This window comes from Emydura macquarii, unplaced genomic scaffold, assembly GCF_026122565.2.
Source record: "Emydura macquarii macquarii isolate MOO-44397 ecotype Brisbane River unplaced genomic scaffold, CSIRO-AGI_Emac_v2 contig_306, whole genome shotgun sequence".
Classification (NCBI taxonomy): domain Eukaryota; kingdom Metazoa; phylum Chordata; order Testudines; family Chelidae; genus Emydura; species Emydura macquarii.
Window position 1 is genome coordinate 9,550,802 of NW_027130443.1, and position 25,259 is coordinate 9,576,060.

At 38.8% G+C, this 25,259-nt stretch overlaps 1 protein-coding gene across 1 annotated transcript; it reads left to right on the forward strand.

Moving 5' to 3' along the window:
- Positions 1-171: 171 nt before the first annotated feature.
- Positions 172-24,999, forward strand: LOC137160152 (scaffold attachment factor B1-like). The gene is made up of 21 exons (XM_067558602.1): positions 172-375; positions 1,456-1,543; positions 3,094-3,155; positions 3,250-3,456; positions 4,458-4,520; positions 5,387-5,414; positions 6,317-6,815; positions 7,222-7,268; positions 12,466-12,560; positions 14,530-14,679; positions 14,778-14,857; positions 16,305-16,435; positions 17,870-17,961; positions 18,254-18,360; positions 19,787-20,080; positions 21,336-21,473; positions 22,173-22,215; positions 22,788-22,909; positions 23,999-24,111; positions 24,233-24,284; positions 24,630-24,999. The coding sequence occupies exons 1-21, from the start codon at positions 187-189 to the stop codon at positions 24,757-24,759; spliced, it is 2,730 nt and encodes a 909-aa protein (XP_067414703.1). The 5' UTR covers positions 172-186; the 3' UTR covers positions 24,760-24,999.
- Positions 25,000-25,259: the final 260 nt, after the last annotated feature.

Genomic DNA, 25,259 nt, shown 5'->3' on the forward strand with positions numbered 1-25,259 from the left:
TTTCTTACTGCGCCTGCGCGCCGCGCCCCGTGTTGCGGCCTCGCCACCACGCCACCATTTTGTGCTGGGATCATTGAGGTTTGCGGACCTAGTCCCCTCCTGGTCTCTCTCTTGCTGGTTCAAGCCTGTGCTTCGTCTGGGCCCCGCGCGCGTGAGAACCGGAGCAGCAGCAGCAGCAGCAGCGTCATGACGGAGAGTCAGTCAGCGGCCGGGCTGGGGGAATCTGCGCCCCTGGGCGGGGCGGCTCCCTCTGGCTCGGAGCCCGAGACCCGGCGGCTGAGCGAGCTGCGGGTGATCGACCTGAGGGCCGAGCTCAAGCGCCGCAATCTGGACAGCGGCGGCAACAAGAGCGTCCTGATGGAGCGCCTCAGGAAGGTGCGGGCAGTGCGGGGCCGGGCTCGGATGGGGCCGGGCGGGGGCGAACTGGAGGGTCCTTTGTCCTCGGCCCCGGGCTGGGGCTCATTAGGCGCATGCGCGTCGACTCGTGGTGGGCCCCGGCGGAGCCCTCCCTCGGGAGGGAAAATGGCGCTAACTAAAGCCCGCTACGAGCCGTTCCACTCCACCCCGCCGAGCCGGGGCCTCTAGGCTGCGTCCGTTCCGGCCCCTCGTTCCGCCCTTGGGACCACTGACTGCCCCCCGTCAGCCTCCTCTGCGACCCAGCGCCCGCCTTCCCTCAGGCCTCGAGTCCGTCCCCCGCTGGCGGCCCCCACTTCCCCGAGCCCCCCGGCGCTTCGAGCCCCCACTTCCTTGAGTCCCCCGTGGCCTGCACTGCCCCCGAGTTGCCGCGGCGGCGCCCCGCTATCAGCCCCCCCCTTCCCAGGGCGCCCCGAACCCCCAGCGACTCCTCTTCCCGCCCTCCCGCCAGAGGCCCCTTTCCCTGAGCGCCCCCTGCAACCCGCCTTCCCTGAATCCCTTGGGCCCCCTGAATCCTCCAGCGGCCCACTTCCCAGAGTCCCCTGTCCTCAATAGCCCTTGCCCCCCCCCCACACAACTCCCCCTTTGCTTGGGGCCAATGTGGGGCTGCTTTTCCTCTTCCCTTTAGCTGAGTTTCCATGAGGCTGTGGGTGAGGGAACATTGTTAGGAATCGGTATTCCAGTAGCACCTGCTTTATGTTCTGTACAGATGCATAAAGAGCGGGTCCCTGCCCCCAAAAGCTTATAGACTAAGTCGGTGGCCTTAATCTTTAGATATGGTGCTGTCCATGCACAGAATTGATATCCTGATGCTGATTGTATTCTGATTTTTCTGGGGAGTTGTGAACAATGCACCTTGACATAGCTCCTCCTTACTCAGCTCTCTACTGGTGGTTGAGGTAGTTGGCTGATATGACTCCCATCTATGTGAGTTGATAATGGGGAAATGGACACAGGCTTTTGAAAACTGACCTAAAAAAACCACACATAATTGCTATATCAGATTGTTGGCATTCAAATGACTTTCTCTGTTTCCCATAGGCTATTGAGGAGGAAGGGGGAGATCCTGATGAAATGCCAGTGCCTTCAGAAGTTACCAATAAAAGAACACCAAAAAGAAATAGCAAAGGTACAAAACAGTCAAGACTCTTGCTCCTGGTTCACAAGTAGCTTGTGTCTAAAATGCAGTTTTGCTTTCCTTTACATGTTTTGTGGATTTCTGTTTTTCCTTCTAGTGTGTTAATGTGCAGCTGAAATTGTACGATTTACAACTATTATTATATGTTTTAGCTTAGCACTGTTTCCTTGACCAGTGAAGACAGTTTAAAATTGTATTATGATATTCAGATATACCTCATGATAGTATTCCTTCAACCATAAAGTGGACATTGTCTTAGATTGCAAGTGTATTTTAGAACTCATGGTAGTGAGTACAGAATTGTGCCAGACATAAGTCAAAAAGTTGCTCTGAAAGCTCCCATGCAGAGCTCTACCAGTGGACCTTGATCTTTACCTCAACATTCTTGTTATTAATTCCCTTTTCCCAACTATGTTTGATGAGGGGTTTTAACTTTTCAGAGAGGCATTGAAACCTGCATTGTCAGTAAGTTGGAATTTTAAGTGCAATAAATTATACAGTTCTGGGAATAATCAAAGTTGTAACTGCACAAGTACAAGCAGATAAAATGGCTCCTATAAGACTTACTTCAGAGTTTCTTTTAGAAAGAAATCTATCCTTTTCTGAATGGAGTTAGTTTACTCATAATTAAACTCTATGTGGTTACAAAGCCTCATAAATTGGTTTGGGGTATATATGTTTTTCTGAAATTGTAGATCATTTTAAAAATTGGACTAGATTTCAAGTTGTCACTTTTGAATTTATTTTGGGCCACTTCCTCGTCTATCCGTTGTGATAGTATCTGAGAACCAGAAAGTGAAATTAAATATTATTTAATATTTGTATCATTCTAAGTGTGTGTAGTAACAGACATGGCTAAATATGATCCATATCCTGAGGACCATAAAATCAAAGGCCTTGATCCCTCAAAGTGATATCATGGATTTGCTTGCAGTATTGGGATCTAAATTATAAACTGGTAACAGAATAATCTATTTTTGAGTTGAGTAGGACCTAAATGATGAAAGCTAAATATTATGATTGTTTGTTATAATGATCTTTTAAGATTTTTTTTTTAAATAGAAGTTTTAGCTTTACAGTATCCTTCTATTGAGGTGTATGGGGATGAGAAAATGGTTTAGGGAAATCTAAATAGTCACTTGGGGTATGTTTACACTGTAATTGCTACCGCGGCACAACTGTGGTGCTCGAGCAGCACGTAGTATAGAAATTTCCTACATCAACAGAAAGGGTTTTTTCTGTTAATGTTCCACCTCTCCGAGGAGAGGTGGTTGCTAGGTCAGTCTAGCCATGAGTGATGTAGCTACGTCACCCTAAATTTTAGGTGTAGAACAGGCAGTGACACAGTACACTTGTTCAGATTGATGCCATTTAATGACAGGTAGTGGTAAATACACCCCAGATTATCTGCAGCCCCAAGATCAGGGCCTTAATTCTTAGTTTTTTTGAATGAACTCAAGGTTGAATGGCTAATTTAGCAAAGTGTGTGTATTCTAAAGAACATATATTGCTCTTAATCATTTAAATAATGCTGTTTTCAGGGCGAAAACCAGAAGAAGGCATTGAAGACAATGGACTGGAGGAAAACTCTAGGGATGGACAGGTATGTGAAATCATGATGAAGATTTAAGAGTGTTGCTTTCAAGTCACAATGAATATACAACTATTCTCTTTTTTTTTTTTTTTTTTTTTTACAGGAAGATATAGAAGCAAGTTTGGATAACTTGCAGGATATTGACATGATGGATATTAGTGTGTTAGATGAAGCTGAAATAGATAATGGCAGTGCTGTAGACTGTGGAGATGATTACAATGCTGATAATATTCTTGACTCACTGTCTGATAGTAAAGACAATATTGATGCAGAAATGAAGGAACTTCCAGATCAGCTTACAGAAAATGAGGTAGGTAACTGGAGATATGATTTTTCATATATTTAATTTCTGAAAATTGTAGATGATTTTTCACCATGTAAGTGTTCCACTTACTGGAAATAATTTTGAAGGTCTACCTTTTTTCATTTTCTCCACACCATCTATGTAAATAATGTCCTTGTTAAAAGTATTTAAATGTTAGGTCTTTGCGCGTTCTGTTTTGCCCTAATTCCACATTCCCATTCTTCTAGTTTACTCTTTTGTGTGTCTGAGAGCCATGTGAAAGACCCAAATATGCATTATTGCACAATATATTGCCACTGGGCTGACAAAATATTTTGCTCAAACTTCAGAGCTCTCCCAGTGTTACCTCCCTCTATTTTGAGAGTGCCAATTTTGTACTAACTTACTACACTTATATCTGTAAGGTACTGCCATTGCAGTCCTGGCCCACTAATCTAGAAGGCAAAACCTCTCTGGTATTCTACAAGTTGAAACTGCTCTGAATCATGTAATGGGGCATTGAGGGATGAGTCTTATTGTCCATCTCTCAGCAGGGTCCAAGCATATTACTTGTAGGACATACTTTATCTCCAAAAACCGAGACTTTGAGTCCTGTGTTAGTTACTTCAGACTACTTTTATTCCTTTAGGAACAGGAGAAGTAAGGTAATGAGACATACCAACTTTAAATCTATCAAACAAAGGAGGATTAACAAATTTTCTCTTTGGACCAGGATATTTTTTTAAGGGCACAAAACCATTGTAAACCAATGTTTTATTGCTAATGAATAATTAAAGTATTAGAAAAAAGTATCCTGACATTTTTCCATTCTCAGGTAGCATTTTGAGGTTTGAGAGCAAAAGTTCATCTGAATATTGGCAAATATTTATACAAATAGTATTTTCCTGGTAAAATCATATCAAGTAGTGTTGTTTCTCCTGCCTTCCAATCTTTTATTTAGTTTTTTTTCTGTAAAGCTGTCACGAATCTTTTGTAAAGAATGAAATATTTTCCATTCAATCTTTCAGGAAGACTGTGAAGAAATTGGAAACAACTTAGATGCTGCCTCATCTGATTTAAGTGTAATGAAGGTAAATTGAAATTTTAGTTCTACTGTAATTTATTTTCAATACTGCATTGAAAATTTCCAATTAATCTCTCAACATAATAAAACTGAACTCAACTTTTTTACTCTAATTGGAGTTCATATTATGATTTAGTATAAGTGTTGTAATACGTAACACAGTTATAATGAACAGTGGTTTCTCAGCAGGGAAGTGCCTCCTTTTTTTTGGAGCCTGGACAAAATCTTTACTCATATCTGTAAACTGATTGCCGGTTTTGGCTGCCCACTTTCAGAAATCTTCATCCTCCACTATTTGAGTTGTAAATAAAAGTGGTTTCAAGTAGGAAAGCTTAATGTCCTTTTTTGTGGACACCAGTACAACTTAAATACTTCCTGCTTTACATATTTTGATTAACTTTCTTTTAGAAAGGAAACCAAAAAATCCCATTAATGCTAACATTACGTCATCTGCTTTTCATGTTACTTCATTTCCTTTTTCATCATCATGAATTACAATGGTTAGGACAAATGTGCAGTATGTTTCTAAGTAGTTATTTTTGGCATAGTAGACATTAAATGTTCTTTCTAATGCCTTTAGTATTCTGAGTTATCTATAAAGACAAACAAATGTAGCTGAACTTGGGTAGATTTGATTTGATTTGTTTTCAGTTTTTGTTTCAGCAAATGCACAATATTTATATAAATGCTTATTTGAGATGGTTCTAGATAAGCCAGTTTTAAATACAGTGTCTGAATTACTATAACTTCAAATAGCCTTCTAAAATTATATTTTTGTCTGTATTTTAGACCATGCTCAGTTTATTAGGTTTATAAAAGTGTGTGTTTGTAATACATGTTTTGCAATGTTTTGTTTTTTGTTTTTTTTTACAGAAAATAGAGGAGTCACCCTTGGAGCCAGGTACTGTTAAAGAGCAATGTAATCCCATCTTTTCAACTAATTCTTTTTAAAACACTAGTTTTTGGTTTTTTTTTAAATTACTATGTTAGTTTCCATTATTCCTATGGTGGACAATCCAGATCATGCAAGGGTCATAGAGATTGGAAACCCAATCATATCCCCAGATCTGTGAAGTAATGTCTGTCATTTAAATATTTTCACTGACATGAAGTGGTAGTTTAAAAACCTCCTAAACTACATAAATGGATCTAGAAAAGTTAATTTCAGTTTAAAAGCCAAAGATTCTACATGTAAAACAGATCTTGTGATATCCCTCAGTACCTTAATTCTATAACTAGTAGAGCAGAAAAGGCAGTATAAAGTCATTGTAGGGACCTACAATTTAAAAATTAGTAACTGGATACAGAAGAAAGAAGACAGTTTCTTCATGGAAATTTCATACAGATTCTATTCACTTTCTGGACTGAAAATATACTCATGCACCATCAGAAGATGTCCCAGTTTTCATGTTGGAGTGTCTGCTAAAAGAATTTCACAGAAATTAGAAAATTGAACTTTCAGTGCATTGATACATTCAGTTAAGCATCTTGGATTGTGGAAGTTTATTGAGAAGAACCAGACCTGAACAATTTCATGAAGAATGTCAAGGACCAGCCAGAAGGTTTTTGTTAAATCTGTGGGGGCATTTTCTTCCCTGTAACTTTTGGGCTAAATATAATATTTAGTTAGACTGCAAAGAGTTTAGAACTTTTAATATTGTGTACATTAGGGTTTTCCAATCTCTGTGTAGCTTAGAACTTCTCTTGATGTTAGTGTGGCAGCCATGCCAGTTCCACATTTGTGATTGCTTTATTTCCCTGGTGATTAAATCTTGTGCCATTCTATTCCTGTTAAATCCGTAGAAAATGAGAAAATACTCGACATTTTGGGGGAAACTTGTAAATCTGAACCACTTAAAGAAGAAACTTCCGAAGTGGAGCAGCCATATGCACAGGAAGCAAGTAACGTGGTGCCAGGCAAAAAGCTAGCAAAGGAAGAGGACGCTCTTGCTGCCAGTCAGTCGGAGGAAGATGCATTAGATTTGGACAGCAAGTCAGCACAAGCTATTTCAAGGAAGGAAGCAAAGCATTTAGTTGTAGCAAAAGGGGAGACAAGTGAACAGACAATAGTTGATGAGAAAATGGACTCTGAATCTTTAGTAGTAGAAAACCTAAGTGATCAGAGTAGCAAACCATCACAAGGTCTGGAAGCCTCTAGTGGGGAAACAGCGGATCAAGACACAGGTCCTGAAACCAAAGATAGTAATGAAGATGCCAAGAAATCAGAAGACAAAGCTAATTCTGAAGAATCATCTGCTACTAAAGAGTCCTCTACCAATGAGGGCGGTGATCAGAAAAAGAGGTTTGTTTTTTCTCAGTTTTAGACCAGATGCTATCTTTTTCATTGGTCATTAAGTGATGCAAATAAGCTGTTTCCTTCAATTGGCCAGCAAGACTGATGAAATTGTAGTTTATTCCTAAAGAATCTTTTATTTCTTCTTGTGCAATTTTTAACTGATGGTTTGATTTCCTTCTTTTCCTCAACCTTCAAAGGTTGTTTTATTAAATTATTCCTATTTTTGTCTTCTGCCAGACATAGTTTAAGAATCTGACTTCCCTTATTTCATGTCAGATTTCTTAATACAAGTTTGCAATGGTGTCTTTTGTTTCTCACCTAATTTCTGGTAGGTATTTTAGTATCTATCATAATTTAGAGTTAATTTGCCTTTTTTGTTTCCTCATCGAGTAACATTAGTTTTTGTCTTTAGCCCTGAGGAAGACAGAGATACAAAGACAGTGTCGAAAGATGAGAAAGGTATGTTGTAAAGAAAAATAATCATCTTAGGACTCGTTTGGTAAAACTTGTGTAGTTTTTGGCGTCCCCCCGCCCCCACCCGGGGTGGTTTTTTTTTTTTTTTTTTTTTTTTTTTGCAGAACGGTATTGTTAAATGTACATAATTGAAATCGGGCAGTGCTGTCATTGACTTAAGTGATTGTAAGATTTGTTTAGTTAATGCTTTTTATCTGCATTATCTAACTATTTTTTAATACTTAGCCTGTACCATGGAAAGTTTATTGTTCCTTCCAATCATTTTCTATGATATCTAGTGACTACATCCCACAGATTGTAACTGACTTCAAAGAAAACCTTTAATACATGGCAAATATGTCCTTCAGACCAGTGAAGGTGCTTATGGACACCTCATACTGGGTGAAAACCTTTTCATAATCCTACTCAGTTTGATAAATTTGTTTCGTATGTTTCTATATAATCTTCTGTTTTGCTAAACTAGGAATTCTAATAATTGCATATAAATCTAAATTGCATTTTAGCAGTACATTTCCATGTCAATCTTCAAATGCAGTCTTCCTCAGTGAAATTCTTTTGTTTCTTCATGGAATCTGTCTGTGTGGATCCCATTTATGGTGCACATGCACACCATATGCAAGTGAGATCATAATCTTTTAACCTGCAGTGTCAGCTGGAACCCCCATCTGCATGTGCGTGACCTTACACCCTGTCTCACCTCATCCACATGCATATAGGGCAGTGTGGCTCCAGTTGCCTCCCCGTTTTCCTCTTACCACCCCAGCAATAAAACAGAATTGGGCCGTGTCTGCCTGCTGGCGCCCTTTCATCAAATCAGTTTTGTAAATATTAGTAATTGCTATAAGCAGTTTAAGGACACTTTTCTGCCCTGTTGGCAGTCTCTTATTCATTTTCTTTTCTTTACATTTTCTTGCTTTTTCTGACTCCTATTTGTCACCACTTAACCTAATGGCTGAGCCTAAACTCTCTGACTTCAAGCCAGATGGACTTATTTAGTTGATTAACAGATAGACACTCTTAATGTATAATCTGTTTGTGTGAAGACTGCATTCTGGACCACATGCTGGTCTTTTTCCACCAGAACTCATCACTCCATCAATACTCTCCTAAAGTTCTACCTACTTGAACAGTTCATAAAGGGAGGATTGGATTTGGAAAGACGTTCCTCTGACTCCAAAAAGGGACTTTGACTCCCAGAGATTCCACTCCTTCGTTGCCTTTATATGTAGGGACTTTGTGCTAATCTCCTGTTACCAGTACTGAGAGAGGGTCAACAAACCCTTTGTTGTTCAGCCTTTCCGAATACTCCAAATTGAAGTCTGCCAACCCAGTCCCTAGATCTTCTAGATTGCAACTCAACAAAGGCATACCTCAAGAGAGGTTTGAGGTTATCATTTCCCTGATCTTCAACATCAAGGAAACCTTGCAACAACATCAAGAATCTCAAACAGTTAAGTTAAATGGCCTTGTGCACTTATGTGACACTTGCTTCGTGTTTCCAACTGCGATAGTAGCTTCCCTGGACTGGTGGACCTACCCCTCAATGAGTTGCAAAGGAGAGGCACCATTCTGAACCTCTTCTCCCACAACAACAAAGATTACAACTATCTCTGTGTCAGGTTGTGGGGCCATTTAAACCCACCTACGAATGCAAGGCATGTTGTCCTTGGAGGAGTCCTTACTCCATATCAATGTGCTGAAACTCGAGGTGATTCGACTAGCTTGCAGAGTTTTTCTGCTGCTCCTGAAAAGAACCACAGTACAGTCCTGACAGGCAACACCTCTGTAAAGTAATGTTTTACAGTAATATGTCAACAGGCAGGAGGGTGCCTACTCATCCTCTGTCAGCAGACAAGCTGTGGAATTAGTGCCATCTTCACAGGAACATAAGAGTGCCATACTGGATCAGACCAAAGGTCCATCTAGCCCAGATGTTTACAACTGTGGCCAGTGCCAGATACTTCAGAGGGAAAGAACAGAACAGGTAATCATCAAGTGATCCATCCCGTCAAGGATAACTCCCTTCCAGGCCCTTGTCCTACCAGGAACAAACAATTTGGCATAATTGTGTCAACATTCAGTACTAGCCAACCACATGTAGTTGCTGAAGGACTCCATCCTCAAGCCTATATTGTGCAGATGGAGCCTTCCCATGATGTACCTGTTTGCCAACAACAAGAATATCAAATACTTTCTCTTTTCCCTGAGAATATGTACCTGCCCAGGATCACTCCCAAGATTCTTTCCTCCAATCTTTGAGACACAAGATCAGCTAGAAGGACCCAGGACATCCAGAAGTACATGTGGCCGTTACTAGACATGCTCACTAGCTGTTTCTGAAGCTGTGGAAGTAATGTTCATTTAGGACAAGCAGTCTTGCAGGTCCCACACTCACCATTTGAGAGCTGAGGCAATCACAGTTTGCAGGGGGCATGTGAGAGAGGAGGCAAAGGTTAAAAATACAGAAGAAATAAATATAGGGATTTTGTCACAGAGAGAACCGGGGTGAAGGTTTGTAAATTCGTACCTGATTTAGCTGGGTTTGTGAAGAAAAGATGGTATCCTATAAAGTGAGAGCCTCATAGAAATGCAGGGAATAGATATTTTAAAAGTTGATTCCAGTACTTCTACCACTTTGGATACAGGCTTCAGATTTCTATTTCACCAACAACTGAGACAAGATAACTATTAATCCAGAGACTGGAATCACTCTAGCTGTATGGATCCCCAGACTTCTGTTTTCTGACAAGGCTCTGAAAAATTTCACAGCATCTCTGTTCTTTTCCATTCTTCTCAAGCTCTGAAGAATCCAGGTGACACTATACATCTTATGGCCACACTAAAGACTGAAAAATCCTCTCTGAAAGAGGATCAGTGGGGATTTGTTTGAATGTGTGCGCTGAAGTGTAGAAGTGCAAATGTTATGTTGAAACCCTGCATTTAAATGTATAAACTGTGACAAAATGGGATAATCTGTAAATCTACTGGTGTTTCTATTACAGTCTAATAGATTTTGTTTAAAAATTATCCATAAGTATTCCAAATACTAACAATGTTTTTTTGTGTGTTAAATCTTTGTTTACTAAGAAATCGTATAGTATTCTCTTTGAAGTTGCCTGGGAACTGTGAACCGCTACATTCAGAGTTTTATATACAATAGCCATGAGATTTAACTGCATAATGCATAAAGAGGGAACTCTGACTTGTTCTTCAGCAAAATGTTACGCTGAGGTGCAGAAAAAAGGGGAGTGTGATAGTTTATATATAATATTTATTTGGCTACCTTCCTTCCTGTTACACAGATAGTGCCCGAACATGGACTTGAGGTTTATACAGATTTTACCGATTTCTCTTTCTAAGACAATCGGTGTCATTCAGTCAAAGAGAGTAGTGTGGTATTATACGATCTGATCTGTGTGTGCAGGTACTGTATTGATTCTGTTGTCTAAAATCATGGATACTTGCAGACATTTGGGCTGAATTCCTACAGAATCATTCTCATCAGTGATTTCATACTGATAGTAAAGCAGCAGTAAGGCGGGTTGATAGTCAGGCATACGGTCAGGTAACTGATATACAGAACTTCGAAGGAGAATAATTGGATATGCTTTGTGAATGTCCAGGTCCTGCCTCTGTAATGTATATAGGAGGAGAGACTGTGTGAAATACACAGATTAATGAAAAAATGGGTTGTGATATCTATTCACCATAGGGTTGTGCTACTTATATCCACTAGAACTGCTTGCAAATTCCCAGCACAATGAGCACAGGGATCCTGAACACTCTTTCAGAGGGTCTGATACTGACAGACAAGCTGTGTTTACAGGGTGACTAACAAACTAAAGGCTTAACAGGTAGTTGACCTACATGTCTTACAGGTAGTCCGTTCAGTGGAAGCATCTGTTCCTGCTGTGAATCTTTGTCTTGTTTACAAGAGCAGGTTTTGAAATTGAATGCTGTGATTAGGAAAAGAGAACTTTGTCAAGACAAGGGCTTTAGTAAAGTTAGGCTGCCTTTTGTGAAGGAACTAGAAGGAATATTCAGTACAGATAAGAGCAATTCTAAGAGACTGAAAGAGAAATGTCTCCAAACTGAGCAACAGTTGGTTCAACTGGAGATAGCTAGGTCAAGATCTGCTCCACCCAGTTAAGGACATTTGGTGTCTCAGAAGCCTAAGGAAACTGTTAAGTGAGTGGTACTAGGGTGGTACTAGGATTGATAAAAAGACGTGTTTAAATTGTGGACCGGAAGGACGTTTCATAGGAGGCTGAACTCTCCCAAGCCCAATTCAGTGCGTTGACAGCTGATGAGCAGGTATTCAGAACAGGGTAAACCCACATCTGTAGAGAGGAACAGGGGGTCAGAGTTGCCAGCTGGCGGATCTGTGTGCAGAATACAGATCAGCTGGAAGCCAGTGATGCATTTCAACAGCTAGTAGAACCTGTTTTTCAGGGCTTTCCTTACGTAGCTGGATCCAAGTGGATCACTCATTGCATTGCATTACATTACCAACTAGGAGATAAGCCCCCTTCGTGGGGCATCAGGGTCCACACAGCTAAAGCAGAGACAGCCTTTTCAGGATGCATAAGAAATTTTCCTATATCAGATCTGCCAGGCTGCCACTTGGATCTCAGCCCATACCGTTATCAGCCATTATACCCTGGAATAGGTAATTGAAAATTTTACTTTAGAAGTGCCTAAGTGACTTGGGGGAAAAATGGAACTTAGGTTCTTAAGTCACTTAGGCGCATATTTTTAAAGGTATTTAGGCTTTGCAGCACTCAGCACCACAGCAGCTAACTAATTTATGAGCCTAAATCTCATTTTCAAAAGGGATTTAGGCATTTAGGAGTCGTCAAAAATTCCAGTCTCACATGCATGAGGAATATTTGTACCATAAGTGGGATCCACATGGACAAAACATCTCTAAGAACCACAGTTACCTAAGGTGAGCAACCATTCTATGTAGTGCAGTCTGAGTCTTTGTAATGTACTATATGTGTATCATGCATGTCAAAGCTTGTAGTTTTTTGTAACTGCAAATACACTGAACTCAAAGGTACTAATAATTTTCAAGAATGTGAATCAGTGAAGGTAATTCAGTTGACCTGTGACTAAAGAATGTGAACTGGAATTGCTTTTTTTAATTATGGAGAAAAAATGAGTTTTCTTTTTCAATTAGGTCGCGCAAGTTCTGGTAGAAACTTTTGGGTGAGTGGACTTGCCTCCACTACTAGAGCTACAGACCTGAAGAATCTTTTTAGCAAATACGGAAAGGTAAGGTTTTTAATCCTTTTACCCAAAACTAACAAACAATATTTCTTCTCTTGGTTTTTGCTATTTAAAGTATTCTAATTGAATAGCAGTACCATAGATGAAGTACAGGTAATTAGAAGTGTAAATTATCAAAAATATTCTTGCCGCACACATCAACATATAAAATGCACTAATCTAAGCTGTTTAAGCTTTTGTATTTTATCCGTCACCTGCACACAAAAATTTCTTTCCTCTCCATTTCCTGGTTTGAGTCAATTTAAGCTAATGGTTTTGTTATATGTATTTCTACATATCCTGTACTGTAGTGTCACCCTCATGGTCACTCAACATGAATTTAATGTGAAGAGGATATATTTGAAACTGAATGAAATAATACTGGAATTTATAGCCTTTTTTCTGGTGTAGTATGTAAGAATGGTGTCTACAGATGTTCATAAGTCCAAAGATTTGTTTTGTCTAAAACTGACATTGTTACGACAATTAAAACCTGCGGAAAAGGTTTTGCATCCTGCTGTTAATGATATGCTGAATTAAATCCCATATCCCCTGTTAAGAAGAACATTGAAAGGGCTGATTTAATAGAGATGAATGCCAGAATTAGTAACTTCCCTTGTATTTAAGGGAATATTTAAATATCTTTCTCAAAGGTTCAACAGTGTACTTTAAAACGACATTGTCATATGCTGAGAATATTTAAATATTCCACTGCAAATGGTGGTGATGGCTTTCTGCAAATTAACTTGAGAAAAAACAAAACCTGTATTGTGGTCTTACATTAAATCAAATGAATTAAGTTCAGCACAGCTGTGGATTTGTTTGAATTGCATGTGGTTATTGCATTTGATGCAAAGAAAATTAACTGTCAAACTACATTATTAAAACAGTGCACTCATTTTGCTTAGTTCAATCCAAAATTGATCTAGGAGGAGATGATTCTAGAGCAGTAGTTCTCAACCTATGGCCCAATCAGCACACAGCTGTGGCCCATGTGACATTCTCATAGCCCTAAAGGTATTATATATATTTTGTGGATGCGGCACATGTAACATACAGAAAGCTGCATATGTGACACATAATGGTAAGTAGGTTGAGAACCACTGTTCTCTAGAAATTACACAAATGTGAATCCAAAATACAGGTAACAGCTATCTTCGTACTTCCTGAATATTCTGACAACATTCACTGTAATTCAAACAAATGAAGTCACATTCTTCTTTGGAATATTAATTATGGACAAAGTTAAACTTACAAGAGGCAAAACTACACCTACGGTAAATTACATGTTGGTTGAAAGCATATTCCACCTTCAGCTGCACTTTAAAATGTGAAGCCTGTGAGAATTTCTCAGAGAATTTATCTACATAAACAAAAAGCTTTTATAGAAATACTTATCTATATATGCTGTTTCACCATTTTCTTCCATCTTCTGTAGCGTACTTGAAAATTGCATATAAGTAGGCTTTTTAAAACCATATTCTTGGTGAGTGCTTCCCATCTCTCAAACTAAAAAACTGCATTTGAAAAAATTTAAAATCAGTTAACATTTTGTGCGTGCCACTACCATGACTGGGACTCACCCTGGCAGATTGTTGAACTAGTATCAACATGGGTGGAAATTACCCTTGCCCTTGACCATTGTTCCTCTTGTTGCCATTCATCAAAATGATGCTGGTGATGCACAAAAGAGCTAATTGATTTTACAGGCTTTCTTATAAACAGATTTCACTTTTTCTGCATTTCACCAGTTGAACATTTGCAACATTGCACTTAGCAAATGGTTAGGTCCAAAAGATACTGTTTTCTTAGTTGTTTGTTGCTTAAAAACAGATGTTCCAGGTATGATAGACTGCATTAGAGTAGGTAAAAGGTGTGGGGGAGAAAGTAGCTAACATTTTAAAGTTATAAATGGTCTCTGGGCCTGTGTTGTATATGTGTAGTAGAATGACTATATATAATTGTTATCCTTAAGGTAATTGGTGCAAAAGTGGTGACCAACGCGCGCAGTCCTGGTGCTCGCTGCTATGGGTTTGTTACAATGTCTACAGCTGAAGAGGCAACAAAATGTATTACACACCTCCACAAAACAGAGTTACATGGGAAAATAATTTCTGTAGAAAAAGTAAGTGAGAATTCTCAACAAGAGAGAGTAACTCCCTTCCCCAAGAATGCCTAAATTACTGAAATATTTTAACTGATATTTGTCAAATATAATTTCAGGCAAAAAATGAACCTGCTGGGAAAAAACCTACAGAGAAAACAGAGAGTGAAGTGAAGAAGGAATCAATTGTCACTGAGAGGTATCATTCTGTAGATTCCTTATCTGAAAAGTGGTTTACTGGTTCTGGGGTGTTTTCTGCTTTGTCTGGAAAAAAACAAGCCTGTGTTAAGAAGTGAGCAAGGTGAATACACAGAGAGGTCTGAAGTGATGGATTCAAAATATTTTTGCATGTGAATTTATTAAAAAGCAGTGAATATATCACTAAAACAGGAAAGATAAAAATATTTTCTTAAAATCACTGTCTTGGTTTATTGCAGAATTTACATTATTGGCCTTGTGTTGAGCTTCTGATTTTTAGTTAAACCTACAGCAACTAATGAAAATATCAGCAGTTGTAACTTCAAGACTCAGTGTTAACAAAAAATGACAGATATTTTAGAGGTGTTTTAACAGAACTCAGTCTTATTCTTCCCAGATGTAAATGACTGCCCTGTCATATTTTTATGCTCTCATCTAGTCTCTTCTTGATTGTGAATCTCAAGTCTTTTGAGAGACAGCTTTTTTGGTGATTAAGCTGTATAGAATATCAAAGGAAGCAATTTCATTGTAACATTTCTGGTCAAATGTATACAATCACAAATCAAACCTGTATTTGATTATCTAGGAACTAACAAGGCTTAAGTAGCAAAAAAGAAACTGGTAAAAATGAGTTTAAAAAAAAAAAAAAAAAACTGAAAACCTAAATCCCTGACCCACTCCAGAGTTCTGATCCATGCATCAGTCTGTTTCCTTCTAGTACTTTTTACACATGAGATCCTTTCACAGAACAGGGCTGTCTAGTGCTACTGTGATAACCAACAGTTGGAGATCAGATGTTCAAGATTCTGTTCCCAGGGTTTGTTCCCTTCAATGCCACACTGCTTCTCATTTTAGGAATACTTAGAATAGCCAGAAGGGTTCAGATGAGTCCTCTGCTTTAAATGTTTTATAGAAGCATAACTCTCCTGTCAGATGCTGTTTGATAACTAGTTTTTGACTGTTTAATTCAGCCCTCACCTCTGGAAACTTAATTCTCTGAGAGGCTTGGCCCACCCACAGTATAGTGTTAATTTTGTTATGTTCAGCAGCCATGCTACCAAAAAAACCCTACTGAGGTTTGACGTTGGTTGCCGTGTTTTCTCCCAGGAATCTTCTCTGGCATTAGGTGCCCCATACTGTGCGTTTTTCTATATGCATAGGTCAGTTATCCTGATTGTGCTAGGCCAATACTTTTTTTGAAGCTATACAGAGGTTCTGATCTTTTTCACTTCATGCTAACAGAGGAATTGGCATTTTCAATATCAGTGCCATTGGACATACTATGCATTCTTCTTGAGACTTAAGCCAATGCCTTGCGTGTAACAGGACATTTATATCAATCTGGTTTTAGCTCAGACTTTCTGTATATTTAGGTCATTCTTTATCAATGTGGTGTTGGCTTTTTTCCCTTCAATTTTAAATTAGTTTATTTTCTATGGGTCTCGCAGTGTTAAAAAGGATGAGAAGGCTGACCAACAAGATGATGCTAAGAAAACAGAAGGAAAAGATGAAAAAGAAGAGAATGATAAAGATGAGCTGAAGTCTGGGTCATCAGATCAACCAAAGACTACAAAATCAGGTAAGTTAACTGCTATTTTGTTATAGAGTATAGGCATGATTCGTATGGATGCCTACAGTTGGTCTTCCCAAACCAAATCATTTGAATGTTTTGTGAAGTCTTTTGGTATCCTAAGATGGAATATGCAAGGTAATATTTTTTTTAAATTGTTGTACGTGTGACTATGGTTTGACTATATTACACAGCTAGTGGACATAATTTTGGGTGATGAAATGCAGGTGTTCTGTCAAGAGTTTCTAAAACTGATCATTTGAAAAACTGAAGTATTACGTCATGTGAATGTGAAATGGTCACAGTTGCACAGCTACCTATGTTGTTAGCCTTGATATCTGTCAGGTCAATTTTTACGTGGAAAAGCTTAGAAACAAGCACTTTTTGCTATGTATGTTAGAGAGGATACCTCAAGTGAATATAATTAGAAATAGGATATCTAGTCAAAAATTGTTACACTGGATTTTTACATCATCCCAGTTATGTAGTACAGTAGAACCTCAGTTACGCACACCAGAGTTACAAACTGATTGGTCATCCACACACCTCATTTGGAACCAGAAGTACAAAATCAGGCAGCAGCAGAGATCGGAAAAAAAAAAAAAGCAAGTACAGTACAGCACTGTGTTAAATGTAAACGACTTTAAAAAAATAAAGGGAAAGCAGCATTTTTCTTCTGCATAGTAAGGTTTCAAAACTGTATTTAAGTCAATGTTCAGTTATAAATTTTTGAAAGAATAACCATAACATTTTGTTCAGAGTTGGGAACATTTCAGAGTTACGAACAACCTCCATTCCCGACGTGTTCATAACTCTGAGGTTCTACTGTAAATGATGGATAGAATGGAACGATTCTATTTTGATTGTCTTACGTCTCCATGCCTGATATATTTGTGAACACATAGGGTGGGTAAGTTAAACAAATATGACTTAATAAACTAAATAGTAAGTAAAACTTGACCATAACTAGTCAGTAGAAATCTGATGGGATCTGCCAAAATTACAAAATTTATAGCTATCTAGTTTATGGATTTTGTTTCTTTTAGTTATGACAAGCACTATCAAATGGATCAGGTTATGCTGACAAGTGCATTTCATATTAGTATCTATTGGTTTTAGAAATTGAAACAGTTACATAAAAATATATTCACTGTGTAATTGATCACTTTGATATCTCTTTAACATCAAGTAGCATTTAAAAGTCTTACAAGGGATCTACCCATAGCGTTACTTAGTTTGTAAAGTAGCAAAGATAAACTAAAAATGCTACTTTATTTTAGGGATACAAGTTGCATGGAGTATTCAGAAGTCACTCCTGTGATGAAACAGCATTTTGAAGATGTGGTTAATGTTAAAAATGTTCATGTTTTCAGGGCTACTTCTACTATTGAAAATCAAAGCCCCCATTATATTATGTAATCTATTGTTTTGTGGTTTGTGTAGGAAGTAAGGGAGCTGAGAGGATAGTAGTAATGGACAAATCCAAAGGAGAGCCTGTTATTAGTGTGAAAACTTCAACTACATCAAAAGAGAGAGTAAGTGTAATTTTTCTGGATTCAAAATTCCCATGAGTAAAATAGCTTTTAAAAGGCTGGTATCACAAAACTCGAGCACGGCACTCAAGCTAAGACTTGTTTCTTTTGTGATTGTTGTCTGCACTTATAAAAGGCATAAATATGTTTTTTTTAAAAATCATGCAGAAACTAAGCTTTCAGATGTACCATTTGTGAAAGGAGGGGATGTTATGAGTATTGTTTGATCGGTTATCATAACTGTGTTCTTATAAATGCACTCCAGTAAGCTTTTATCAATTTATATTAATTTTAGAGCATTAAGAGCCAGGACCGCAAATCAGAGAGCAAAGAGAGACAAAGTATTGTGCCGTTTGACAAAATCAAAGCACAGCGAAAAATTAGAGAGGCGGAACAACGCCGGTAAGTTCAGTGGCAAAGTTGTTGGGAATTTTGTTTTTCTTTTTAGAACTTTGACTGTGTTCTCACTAAAGCTATGTAAAGGGGAGATAGTCCCTTCATCATTGGTGTTTGAGGTATAGTTAACTAACTTTTTTATTCAATTAAGCATTGCTTATTCAGATGCCCACTATCAGGTCACATATCGGAAGGCCACAAATCCCAGAAAAGACTGCAAAGCACTGATAGTTGGGATTATTCATAAACCCTCTTAGGTTCGAAACATGCAGTGTGAGGTTATATGTGAAAACATAGCTTGAATTCCCCTCCTTTGCCTTTTCTATTTTGTACATAGGTTTAATTAACATTAAGTATCCTCTGCTGCTTGGCTCAGGGCCCACAGATTATCAAGCAAGAGGGAGGAAAATCCTCCAAAACAATTCCATCCCACCCAATTCAGTGGTTTCGGTCAAATGCCTGAGAAGAAGGGAGATTCTTTCTCAAAATCAGGGCAGATCTCCGTCCAGACTCATTCCATCAGGCAGCATGAATCTTAGCTCCTTTTTAGGTGACTCACTTTTTCAGGGCAGTCAACATTTACAAGTCATTTGAAATTTAAAAACTAGTTGTGCATGTATGCAAAGTATGTATATGTGTTTAGAAATATAAATGATTTACCAGCTGTCCCTCAAAGCTGCATTCTCTGTGTCCTTTCAGCTAAGAGAGGAGCCTAGTGCAGATGCTTATTTATGTCTGATCTTCCTTTCATAGTGTCCTATAAAAGGAAAAAGGTAGTACTGTGTCCATATTATAAATTCCTTGGTCTTTTCTTAACCAATGCATCCATTTCCCATTTTTTGCAAAACGTCACAGCTTAACTAGGGATAGCTAGATCTGAATCGGGTAAAAAAAATCCTTTCATAAGTCTTTGGTGTGGTTTTTAGTGGGTTTTTTGGGCAAGTTCGGAGAATCAGTATCTGTTCATAGATAAGAGGACTGAGAACTGAATACAGAGTCTAATCAGTGGATCCGCTGAGGCAGTTCTTAATGGGAAGAGAAAAGTTACTCACTCCCCTGTAAGTGGAGTTCTAAGCCTTTGCAGATTCACACTAACCAACCCTCCTTTCCTGCTTCTTCACAGTCCTTGGATGGTATTTTGAGTTGTAGGAATGAACTTAGGGCATTTGGGATGAAGGTCCCTTGACATGGCACCTAATGTTCAGATCTGTGAGGATGTGCATGCTTCTGAGGGTACATATCTGCGGAGGTGATATAATTGAACTCCAGTTACAGGTGAGCATCCATCCTTAGTGCTGAATACCCCATAGCCTAGTTAGAGGGAACTCACATCACAAATCTAGGATTAATGTAATTTTTGTTTTTGCTTTGTAGTTCACTTTCAGCAGTGAATGGTTAAATCTTTAAGTCTTTTATCTTGCTATTTAACAAGCACCCGTGAACGTCGGGAGAGACAGCAGCATTTGCAAACCATACGGGAACGAGAAGAAAGAGACAGGCTTGAGATAGCTCGAGAGCGACTGCAAATTGAAAGAGAGCGTCTTGAAAGAGAACGGATGGAAAGAGAGCGTCTGGAGAGAGAGCGAATGCACATAGAACATGAAAGGAGAAGAGAACAGGATCGCATACAACGAGAGAGAGAGGAGTTGCGTCGTCAGCACGAGCAACTTCGCTATGAACAGGAACGGCGATCTGCACTGAGAAGACCATATGACGTAGATGGGAGGTAAAAACTGCAAATACAGTTAGTTAATGATTTCCCATTTGTTGATGCAAGTAGAAAAACTTGGAGCCCTTAGATTCTCTATGGAAATCCCAAACCACAGAAAGCTGCGTTGGCGGATGGTCATTGAAGGGCATAGCCAGTCTTTATGGCTTTTGTGTCAAGTGCTCCACTAGATTACATACAGAAATGTTTGTCAGTTTTAAACAGTTCAGTAACCATTCTGAAAGGCATTAAACTCTTCATATAGTTACCTATAACTGTTCATTCTGACTTGAAAAACTGAAAATACAGTAAATTCCCCCAAAGGTGGATTAGAAGATACATAAAGTCTCAAAAAACCTAGCTCAGTATGTAGCTTTTTCCCTGCGTTGCTGATAGGAATCTCATTTTGATAGCTCCCACTGGAGTTAAAGCAGTCTGTTTTATGAGGCCCTCAGGGAAAAATAGACTGAGAGATTGTCCATACAAACAATTAGTGCGTGGCAATCTGGGGTGTAAATCTACCTTGCACTATCCTGCCAGGCACTAACTGTGTGTGGACCCTGCTGCTGTCCCCTAAAAGTTTCCTAATGTGCTGAAGTGGGGTAGATCAAAGCACACCAGGGAACTTTTAGAGGGCAGCAACAGGGTCTACACAGTTAGTGCCTGGCAGGCTAGCGCAAGGTAGATTTGCACCCCAGCTTGCCCCGCACCAATGGTTCACATAGACAAGCCTTATGACAGATGGACAAATAACTGTAGAAAATCCTAAAATAAATGCAGATAGAAGAAAATATTTCTACTCTTTCAGTGCACGCAGAGATTAATGTAAAGAATGATATAGCTTTAACTCAAAACAGTCCCTTCTCAAACTCCAAGATTCCATTTTGGCAGATCAGATTTTAATAATCAAATCTAAAATAATTATTGAATGTTCAGATTAACCAACAGAATAGAAATGGAGTAATATACTTAATTTAGATTTGAAGAAACATGGATGGAACTGATTAACAAAGTAATTCATATAATTATTGTAATTCTGTGTACACTTACTGTAACTCATAACTTGTATAGCTTCAGCTCTGCTGTATTCCTTTCTCATTACATCTGTCCCCTTCTCTCCTCTTCTGAGAGAAAATAACTTGTACTGTCAACAATTCTCCTTATCTTTTAAAAAAAAGGTAGTAATTAAATGAGACTAGATATGAGGAGAACGAAAAAGGAAGATCATTCTATCTAAACTACACTATTGTATTAAATCTGTACTTTATTGCAGGCGAGATGACTCCTACTGGCCAGAGGCAAAGCGAATGGCGATGGATGATAGGTACCATTCTGATTTTAGCCGCCAAGATCGTTTCCATGATTATGACCACAGGGAGCGTGGCCGATACCAAGACCATTCTATGGACAGGTTAGTGATTTGTTTTCCTGCACTGCAATCAGGTAACGGCAACAATATATTTAATATGGCATTTTTCTCTGTTTGATAAATACTATGAGTTGGGTTTTTTTTAAAAAAGGACATCAGAACTTGTGTATTGTTCCATGCTGAAGTTTGTAATTGTCTGTGGGGGGTTACTTTTGAACCCGTATGACAAAAAGAAATCTTACAAAACAAGATGCTTAGTTGTACTGTTGCCATCAACTAAAAGCTTCAGCAAACTTGTTCAAAATGTGGGAAGTAGCATTAAAAGCAGAACTTACTACAATGGGACTCAAAGTCCCTGAAATAGTGTTGTGATAACACACCACTTTTTTCCTCCTGACTAATTGGTTTCTTTCATATTTGTAGATTCCTGTTGTTGCAAGTCAGAAAATTGCAAAATGTTTTAAAAGCTTGCAATAATATGTAGATGAGATAATTGTCTTTATAAAATGAATATTCTATTTACCTTCTTGTACTGGGATTGACTAGGTTTTTGAACTGGCCAGAATGTTTCACAGTTGCTATACATGCAAATGAAATTTGATACATTGTAAAGACTGAGAATCTTCAATTCCAGCAGAAACTTACGCTCAGCACCTGTGAAAATACAGCCCTAAATACTTTGTATAAACTACAGCTTAATAACATTACTGCAAGATTCTGATTAGAATTGCTACTTTTCAGGAGAGAAGGATCAAGAACAGTGATGGGAGATCGCGATGGGCAGGTGAGTTGTATTTGAATACTGGCTTTATAGATCTTAATTTATATAAACTGATTTCCTATCATGAATGTCAGATTAAATTATAGTGAATTAGTGTAAGAGATGCAGATAAAGAAAGGAAAACCTCTCCATTATAAAATTTAATTTCTTTTTTAAACAGGTAAAAATGAAAATACTTGAGTAGTCTGATCATTTTTTCTATTTATTGGCACACACATACATCAGAGATAATTACTCTGGCACTATAAACACAACTAGTGAGTGTCTGTGTTGTATAGAGTGCATAGAAAATGCAAAGACACAACATAGAGGTAAAAGTGAGTAAGGAAGTCCATTGGAAGAATTTAATTCTACGTCGTGATATTCAGATTAAACTAAACCAAAATGGAATTAGCAAAAAAAAGTTTGAAGTTCTTTAGAGGAAATTTTTTCTAGATGAGCTTTCTGAAATCTTGCTGTCCTAAAGTGCCCTGTACTTATAGGTAGGCTACTGAATTGGGTAAATTCTATTGACCAGCTCTTATCAAGTTGAGGATCAGGTTATGGCATCCCAATTTGTACCCTTCACCTTTCAGCATTATCCAGATGAGCGCCATGGAGGACCAGATCGTCATTCACGAGACTCACGGGACAGTTGGGGTGGCTATGGGTCTGACAGAAGAATGAGCGAAGGAAGAGGGATACCTCCACAGTCCCGGTTAGTATGTGTAAATGAGGGCAGTCACTCACCAGTGCTTGTTCATGCTTCTTTGAAACTTCAAATGAACCTTTTGAGTAGTGATAGTAGGAAGCAGTTTTTTGCCAGTGTAAATCCCCTCTCCAAATAGTTTCACTGAGGGTCTGTTCTCTCCTGGGTGTGCAGTAGATTTACACACACAGCTCCCCTGTGCATCATGGAGATCTGTAGTAAGGAGTTGCTGTGCAAAATGCTTTGCTTATATTCACAGTTCTTGTGTAAGGCTTAAATCTTCTAAGGGTCAAATTTGATTATGACTCTGGTGCTCCAGACATCCTTTGAAGAGAGAGTAACTTGTAGCTAGCGGACTGGATTTGAGACTGTGTTAAATGGAAGAGAAGCCAAAATCTTGATAGAAAACCCAATATGGGACTAACTTGGAGTCTGACACTTCTCATTTAACCATCATGCCAATCTTAGCACAAATTAAGATTTTCCACTACTATAATGGAGAGCACTCACTGGTATTCAGTGAACTTACTCCATTAATCTTTCTTTTAACAGATACTAAGATTTTATTGTGTATGTTACTTCTGTGTCTCATCCGGACTTGCCAGTTTCACAGTGGAGTTTTCCCTCTGATTTGCCGTTGAAGTGGCAAGGATGAGCCTGGAAGGGCACTTGGCTCCCTTCAGGGAAACAATCCAGTAAAAATGATTCCAAAGCTGAACGTTTTGTTGATTTTATAATTAGATACTATTTCCTCTAAAAAACATGACAAAATACATTGTTCTCAGATTGAATTTTACTTAGTGGGTTGATCAAAACAGCCAGCCTGGATACGCAGAAAAGAAGTCATTGGGCATCAAAATTACCTTGTTGTTTAAATAGGGTTAAGGAAAATCCTGTTTTTCTCATTTGTTACGTTAGGTGGATTGTTCAACAATTTGAGTACTGGGATATGGTTAAACACATTATCATTGTAGATACAGGATTGGTAAGCTTGTGACTTGGAAAATGTTATTGTTTATGAACAAGGTGTTATTTTTGGCTTCACCATGTGCTGTCAAACTAGTAAGAAACAGCTAGAAGATTTTTCTTCCTTTCCAGAGATGGACGTGATTGGGGAGATCATGGTCGAAAGTTTGAGGGACATAAAGATCGTTCGTGGCAGGGCAGTACGGATGGAGGAATGATGGGACGGGATCATGAGAGATGGCAAGGTAGTCTTGCTGCTTTATTGCTAATTGCTGCTAGACATAGAGCATTATTAGCATAAAGAAAGCGAACCTGGGAATGGGGGGAATAACAAAGGGAATACTTGAACATTCTTTTTATTTCTAGGTGGTGGTAGAGGCCGACCAGGCCATGCAATGCATCGGGGAGGCCTGTCAGGGTAAGCAGCTTTGTCAAGGATAATTGGTTTCTACCTCTTACTCCAGTTCCCTTCCCTTTGTAGCAGTCATGTCTTTGCATGTTTAAATTAATCAATGGAATCTTTTGTGAGAGAACAAAAGTAATTTGGAGTTATGCAAAATAAAATCCTTCAAAAGTGTTTGTGATTTGTCATTGATATAATGGCAGAGAGTAATATTCCCATGATTTTATCTGGTACACCGTATTGAGTGAAAATCATACAAGAAATGTAAATGGCACAGATTATATCAGTATGACAAAATCAGAATTGCAGTGAATACTTAAAACACTTTGAAAAAAAATTAGTATCTGAATCTCTTTGTAGACGTGGAGGCTTCATGCAAGGTGGCAACCAAGGCCAGATGATGCATGGCGGAGGGATGCAAGGGGAAGGATTTGCAAGCCAGGAGAGAGCAAGCAGGCCCAATGACCCCCGTTTCAACCGTCGCTACTGAATGCGTTTTTAATTTTTTAATGTGAGATGGCAACAGAGGTGAATTCTTTATTACCCTAGGTTACCATTAACTCTAACTTATGGGTTCCCATAAATGTGTAATTTTTTAAGCTGCTGCCGCATTATATAGCTCAATACAATGTGAACTCCTTTGTTTTTGTAATGTGGTGTTCATACCCCATTTAAAATGTTTGTCAATGAAGCATTCCATTTTCCATAAATAAAACCAGTTTACAGTTAACTGTCTTGTGTGTCCATGGGACTGCAAATGCCAGAGTTAGAATTTAACCAGGATGTTGAGACTGGCCAGGAGGTCACCTGACAAAGGGGACTGGAACTTGGAGGAAAATTCTCTTACTAGCCATTTTAGGGGGAGAGAAACAGGCTAGATGGAGAAGGAAGAGAGGGAGGGTCCAGGGATACTAAAAAGACACTGGCCAAATCCCACAGGTTTTGTGGAGTGAGGAAACAGGCAGGGATTTGTATGCAGTGTTTGTTTTT

Excerpts from the sequence above, each read along its gene's own strand:
- LOC137160152 (XM_067558602.1), top strand. The coding sequence starts at position 187 with ATGACGGAGAGTCAGTCAGCGGCCGGGCTGGGGGAATCTGCGCCCCTG. Across the intron at positions 1,544-3,093 it reads ACCAAAAAGAAATAGCAAAG|GGCGAAAACCAGAAGAAGGC; the intron begins GTACAAAACAGT and ends TGCTGTTTTCAG. Across the intron at positions 17,962-18,253 it reads CAACTACATCAAAAGAGAGA|AGCATTAAGAGCCAGGACCG; the intron begins GTAAGTGTAATT and ends TATTAATTTTAG.